This window comes from Neltuma alba, unplaced genomic scaffold, assembly GCF_004799145.2.
Source record: "Neltuma alba isolate B1F8T4 unplaced genomic scaffold, ASM479914v2 tig00003144_pilon, whole genome shotgun sequence".
Lineage (NCBI taxonomy): Eukaryota > Viridiplantae > Streptophyta > Magnoliopsida > Fabales > Fabaceae > Neltuma > Neltuma alba.
This window is the reverse complement of record NW_021633158.1, coordinates 919-8530: the sequence shown is the minus strand read 5'-3', so window position 1 is coordinate 8530 and position 7612 is coordinate 919. Positions and strand designations below refer to the sequence as shown.

Sequence of the window (7612 nt, the reverse complement as noted above, 5' to 3'; positions counted from 1 at the left end):
TATCAATGGGTAGACTGACTTGTGATTTTGTATATTGAACTTGTCATTCGGTATAATGAACTTGTCATCTGTGATACGTGAGTTGTGATATGGTTTACTGAACTTGTCATTCGGTATAATGAACTTGTCATCTGCCATACGTGAGTTGTGATATGGTTTACTGAACTTGTAATTTTGTATAATGAACTTGTGATCTACCATACCTGAATTGTAATTTGGTTTATGAAGTTGTCATTCGGTATAATGAACTTGTCATCTGCCATACGCGAGTTGTGATATGGTTTACTGAACTTGTAATTCTGTATAATGAACTTGTGATCTGCCATACCTGAATTGTAATTTGGTTTACTGAAGTTGTCATTCGGTATAATGAACTTGTCATCTGCCATACACGAGTTGTGATATGGTTTACTGAACTTGTCATTCGGTATAATGAACTTGTCATCTGCCATACGTGAGTTGTGATATGGTTTACTGAACTTGTAATTCTGTATAATGAACTTGTGATCTACCATACCTGAATTGTAATTTGGTTTACTGAAGTTGTCATTCGGTATAATGAACTTGTCATCTGCCATACGTGAGTTGTGATTTTGTTTACTGAACTTGTAATTCTGTATAATGAACTTGTGATCTGCCATACCTGAATTGTAATCTGGTTTACTGAACTTGTCAATATGTCATAGTGAAGGTGTCATTTCCTATAGTGAACTTGTTGTTGTATATACTTACTTGATTAATGTCTTTTACATGCAGGAGCTGAAGAAGTTACGTGAGCGCCTAATGAAGAGGATAAAGGAAGGGCAAAAGATGCTAATGAAAATAGTGGATGAGGAGTTGGTGAAGGTGCAAATCCCAAGACAGGGAGATGGTGGGAAGGGTAAATCAAGAGGAAAGGCTCGGGTTGAGACAGTGCCTACAAATAGAAGTGACTCTGAAGATGATGATGAGGAGAGGCGCAACAATGATGACACAACTGAGGAAAAGGAGAAGGATGAAGTAAGCAGTGAAGATGGAGACAGTCATGGGAAGGGCGACACAGAGAATGACAGCGACAATGAAGAGATGGAGGAAGAGGGTCAAGGGGATGGTGATGACAGGAGCGAAATGGAGAGGGAATACAAGGGTGATGCAGAGGGTGACGTACCTGCAGCCAGTCCCTCTAGGGAAGTGTCACCCACCATTGAAGGTGATGAGGCAGAAGGTCACTCACCGATGGAGGTATCCCCCCTGGCCATTGTTGAATATGTTGGGCCTGATCCAGAACCTGTATCTGTGGAGGCACAACAACTAAGGAGATCTACTAGGGTTCGGTTCAGCAAGATCAAGTCTCCTTGGTTGGAGTTGAAGGCACAATCAAGAGTGAAGAGGCCTATGGAGCCCAAGGATATTTTTTTCAACTTAGTCAGCCAAGCTGTCAAAGGTGATGAGGGTGAGATGTAAGTGAAAATCTTTGCTTATGTGATCTTATTTGTTGACTACATGTTAACATAACACATCTAGTAACTCACTTGAATATGTTTCAGTCCTTTGATCAGAATGTTTGATGAAGACATCCCCCGACGATTGCTGCATTCGCTTGGTGGAAATAACAGGGTGAGTAACCGAGTGATGTCGTTGGTCTATAAGGCTTTGGTGCAAGAGCAGCAGGCAGTTGAAGGTCGAGTTAAGAGGCATATATTTGATGCAGACTTCATGGTGAGGTTTCTGTATTACTAATAGGCTTTGTTGATTTACAAGATTGGAAATGAAAATGACAGAATAAAGTGTGTTACAGTGAATAACAACTTGGTTTTCTGCATTTCATAGGCCATAATGACCCGTGATCCAGCTCGTTGGGATCCTAACCAATATGCATGACAAATACTTCCGCATTATGTTGGCTACAACATAGGTGACTATGACTTGATTCTGGGTCCTGCTCTAGTTGGGGAGCATTGGTTCTGTTTTGCATTCGAACCGAAGACCCAGAAGTTTAATGTCCTTGATTCTATGCGAGCAAGTTTACAGCGTAAGAAGACTACCTCCAAGCAGAAGAAGGCAGCCACATATGACCCCCAAGAAATGGCCATCACCGGATGTGTAAGATGTTACTGACCTGTGCATGTTAGATAGGGAAATGACAGTTTTATATTATTATCCTTTTGATGAATATGGCATATGTGCAGAGGGATCGGTTTGAAGACATACTTCACATGGTTAGACCAGATTTTAGTGATAACTTGGAAATTGTCTGGCCTGATGTACCATAGCAGAAAAATTTGTGAGTGTCTACACCCTACTCATGTGATATGTTATTTGGCTGTGTTGGTTTGAGGAGCTAAAACTGTTAGGGTGGTGTTGTGGGCAGGAGGGACTGTGGTGTGCATGTGCTCATATGGCTCAAGAAATGGGAGCCTAATGTTTCCCTTGAATATACCGAGGTATTGACATTACCTTATTTATTGTGCAATCAAGAGTGACCACGTGTGACTTGTTTGGTGGTAAACTTGCTGTGCAGGCTGATGTGTCCTCTTTTCGACGCGAGCTGATGTGGTGGCTGGTGAACCATGATGACAATGAATGCCGTCAGAAGGTGTATGATCTTATCTCACAACCAGAGAAGTGCCGAATGACCAAGAAGAGGAAAACGTCTTTATAGAGAGCATTTAAATTAGGCTGTGACTTTTACTAACTTTGTCAATTGATTCATTTGTTGAAATTGTATGCCAATTATTGTAATGGTTATGATATGGTTGGATTGATGGTATAACAGCACTTATATTTGGAATGACAAATTTCCCTTTAGTCAGGCCAAATGGCCAATGACAAGTTTAGTACGGGCAACGACAAGTTCATTATGGCCAATGACAACTTGTGAAAAGGTTTTCATACAAATTTGTGATTCTGTATTAAAGGTGGCTAAATTTGCACATTGATTCACGGAATGAGAGGTTGACAAAGGAAAATGACAAGTTGACAATGCCAAATCATTAGTTCCCAAGATGTTTTCATGCAAGGGAAAATTTCTGTTCCAATTAGTGGAATTCCACTTACGACAATCACGGAATGACAGGTTCACTAAGGAAATTGACAAGTTGACTAGTGAAACTTACAAGTTCCCATAAGGTTTTCGTGAAACCGAGATTGTCTATTGAGATGAGTGGATTCCCACTTATGATAATCACGGAATGACAAGTTCACTAAGGAAATTGACAAGTTGACTTGAGAAAGTTACAAGTTCGATAAAGTTTTCATGAAACCGAGATTGTCTGTTGAGATGAATGGATTCCCACTTATGATAGTCACGGAATGACAAGTTCACTAAGTAAATTGACAAGTTGACTTGGGAAATTTACAAGTTCCGATAAAGTTTTCATGAAACCGAGATTCTCTGTGAAATTAGTGGATTCCCACTTACAATAATCAAGAATGACAAGTTCACAAACGAAAGTGACAAGTTCACTATCGAAAATTACAAGTTCTTATAATGTTTTCATGAAACGACTGAATTTTCACTATTAGTGAACACAAAGTTACAACTTCAGAAAGGGAAATGACAAGTTTATTATGGAAAATGACAATTTCCTGGAAGGTTTTAATACATTTTCATACTTTTGAAGACAGTGATTACATTGCACATTTCCAAGAGCAACCACTTCTAATCAACGCAGAATGACAAGTTGACATTGCCAAATGACAACTTTACTATGGCACATGACAAGTTCCTATAAGGTTTTGACACATTTCGTTTTCTGACAGCAACCACTTTTGACAAACACGGAATGACAACTTGATATTGCCAAATGACAACTTTACTATGGCACATGACAAGTTCCTATAAGGTTTTGACACATTTCGTTTTCTGACAGCAACCACTTCTGATAAACACGAAATTACACTTTGCACATTTCTGACAGCAACCACTTCTGATGAACATGAAATTACAAGTGCACAAAAGCAAATGACAACTTAACTATGCAAAATAACAAGAAGTGACAAGTTCTGATTTCTTTCACAGCAACAAGTTCTTTACAACATTCAATGACAAGTGCACATTAACTTACATCTTCAACTTAATGTCCCTTTGTCCCAAACATAGAAGTAACAAAAAATATATGTGCACATCTACTAACATCCTACTCCCAAAAAAATTAAGAAGGATGAACCCTATATGTGCCAAAAAAATTAGTTGTCCCATTTGTAAGTGGAAGTCAACTTGGGTTAGGATTTTTGCATGTCCTCTTTGTATGTCCAGGATGAAGACATCTAGTGTAATGATATATATTTTTGTTGTGGAATTGTGATTCCTTTCTATTTCTTCTTGGTCTTCCAGAAGGCCTAGCAGTGACTGGGGGTAAAAGCAAGGGTTGAGCAGTAAGATTCTCAAACGTATAGTCATTCAGGTGAGACATATCAATTGTCACCACCGGAACCATGCTCGGGCATAGATTTTTTCTTGGGATGAACGTTTGTAACACTCTTCAACATAATCATAAACGTTTCCCCTATGGTCTTAATGGCTGCACAAGCATGTGAGCATGGAATCCCTAACATTTGCCAAGTTCCACAGCTACATTTGTGTAGGCCAAGGTCCACTCTTTGGTCTCCACGTGATGTGTGCACGCATATTCTTCCCCCTCCATAATTCTCACAGTGCATGTACCTACCGAAATACACATGCTCCAATACTTTTGCCTCTATTTTTGGCCCAACGCAATTACTCCACTTAGTCATTGCTGCATATGATGCATGCATCTTTCTTGCTACTTTCTCCCGGTGCTCATGGATCATTTGGGCCACGTTATGCTTCCTCTCCCTTACCATCCAAGCATTAAAAGATTCAGCTAAATTAGTTGTTATGTTGTCCCACCTTCTATATGAGAACTTGCTCAATGCCCACCTATCCACATCACCTTGATTGATAACCCACTCATATAACTCATGAGACATGGTTCTGAGATCATCCAGCGCATGATCAAACTCATCCGCAAGTCTTGCATAAGCCACTTTATCCAGTACCTTTAATGCATCTTCCTTTGAATTTTCACTTGTCCTTCTCCGACCTCTGTTTAATTTCATATATTCAGAGCTAAAGTTCTCCTTCACATGCCTATAACAGTATGCATGCCTTTCACTCCCAAATATTGCTTGCACAGCACCAATTATAGAATTAAGTCTATCTGACACAATAGTCAGTTGCATTGAACCAACTATTTGTTTAATCTTGTGAAAAAACCACGTCCGGTCATCAAGATTCTCTCCCTTCACCACTGCTATTGCAAATCTCATTATCCGCATCATATGCCGAAGCTGACAGTAATGTCCCCTTATATGGACCACTTAAATGAGTACCATCAACATATAATATAGGCCTTGCACCGTTCAAAAAACCTTCAACACATGCACCATATGCAATGAACACACGCTCAAATCTATTACCAATGGAGGCCCATTCAGCAACCGTTTTGTCATCAGTTTCCTTCAACCTTTCACATAACCATGGTATTAACATATAGGACTGTTCCGGTTTCCCATGTATTTCTTCCATTGCCTTTTCCTTTGCTCTATATGCCTGACAAATGTAAGCCTCACACCATACTCCCTCTCCAACATCTTCCTTATCTCAGTGGGCCGTTTTTCAGCATGGTCCCTTATCTCTTCAACTATTACTGATGATGTCAACGCAGCACTCCCACCATAAGTCACAATCAAATTGTCTTAGGCTGAATGAATGTGCTTATTGCAAAATGTAGTCACACGTAATAGATGACTGTTCTTTCCAACAGCATTTGCACATATCTTCCAAGGACACCCTTCTACTTTACACCTCACATTCATCTTCTCCTTACTATCTCCTGATATATCGCTGCAAACTTCTCTGCAATACTGAACCTGTACACAGCTTCCCTAAAAGCAACAGCATGTGGAACATATTGGCCCACTCCTACAAACACTCCTGCCCATTTGGTACAATTCATCTCGCCCGTCAGTCTTTCCTGACTCTCTGAACCACTACACTTGCTTCTCTGACTTGATCCGCCTCCTTCAAAAGTTAGGCATTCAACTCCATTCTCAACATTCACTGGCTCATGTTCATCACCAATGGTCGTTTCAAATGTATTCATGTATTGTGAAAGTCCAAATAAATTCTCACTCCTGCCACCATAATACCAAGTTAGGACAGCTATATTCAAACGACAGGTTTGAATAAAATAACATGTCTACATATCTAAATAACAAGTCCGCATATGGTTATTACAACTTTAGTAACTAAAATAACAAGTCTACATCTACAAACAATTCCTTGCTAAATTAACAAGTCCGTATGTGGTAATTACAACTTGAGTTACTCACATAACAAGTTTTCCATATAGAAACTACTGGTTAGTAAAATAACATCTACAGATATCTAAATAACAAGTCCGTATATGATAATTATAACTTCAATACGTTGAATTACAAGTCTACATATGGAAACCTCTGCTTATGTCTAATAACAAGTCTGCATTTCTAAAACACAAGTTTACAAATGGAAATGACATGTCCACTATGTTCAATAACATGCTTGCATTTACTAATTACAATTTAGGACTGCAACACCATTAGCTTCGTTACAATATTTCTATACGAATTACCAACAATATATTAGTAAATAACAAGATTCAATTGGAAAACATAACCACTTACACGTCTAGATCATTCCTTGCTCTAGGTTCCCTATCATTCCCTTTCCCTCCTACATACACATGACCACTGCTGTCATTATATCTAAACAAGTTGCAGATATCACCATCATCACAAAGATCAATCAATGTACTCTCATCAAATTTAACTTTATACTTAATCTCATATCCACCACCATCATTGCCTATCCACTGTGAAATTATTCCACACAACTCGTCTACTGTTATCCATTCTTTTATACTGGTTACCCTTACACTCCCTCCAATATATTTAACTATCCCTTCACCATTTGCTTCAAAATGTCCACCAATGTGCACGTAACAGAACAACTCCTTCCCCACAGCTTCTTCGGTTATTGAAATCCATTTTTCATACTAATCTGCAGCAAAAATTTACGTTAGTCAGTACGTTAGCTTCACTAATAAATATTTACACATTTATTCCATCGACTCAACCATTTACATACCAAATTAAAAACCCAGACCTCCTGTCTTCCCAACATCACTTTAGGGCTTCACAACTTCACTTTAGGGCTTGACGACTTCAACACCGAAAATCATGGTATCGTCATTCCCTCATTCCGTGGCAACACCTCAACGTTCACGGTCAAACTAACGGCCATTATCCAACCTACACTCTGCCAAACCACTACACTCTGACCCCTCCCCATCGCAACCAGCACCGTGCACTACAAATGAGAGATGACCGTTCACACTACGAAAACAAAAATATCCCACCTCCAACTAACACAACCTCCTACATTGTGATATCTTTCATCTTCAACTACACTCCCATTCCCTCCTTCCTCCAGCCTACTCACCACACAGCAGAGATGAAGATGGAGAATGTGACGATGTGTAACTCTTACGGGGAACAATACAAGAACACTTTACTCTGTAAGTTACTCGCATTTTGCCAATGTTAGAAGATCCCAATATCACACATA

General features: G+C 39.3%; 1 protein-coding gene across 1 annotated transcript; it reads right to left on the bottom strand.

Moving 5' to 3' along the window:
• Nucleotides 1-4395: 4395 nt before the first annotated feature.
• Nucleotides 4396-5184, bottom strand: LOC114740413 (uncharacterized). The gene has a single exon (XM_028928555.1). It carries the CDS (start codon nt 5182-5184, stop codon nt 4396-4398), a length of 789 nt encoding a protein of 262 aa, XP_028784388.1.
• Between the last annotated feature and the right edge of the window lie 2428 nt (nt 5185-7612).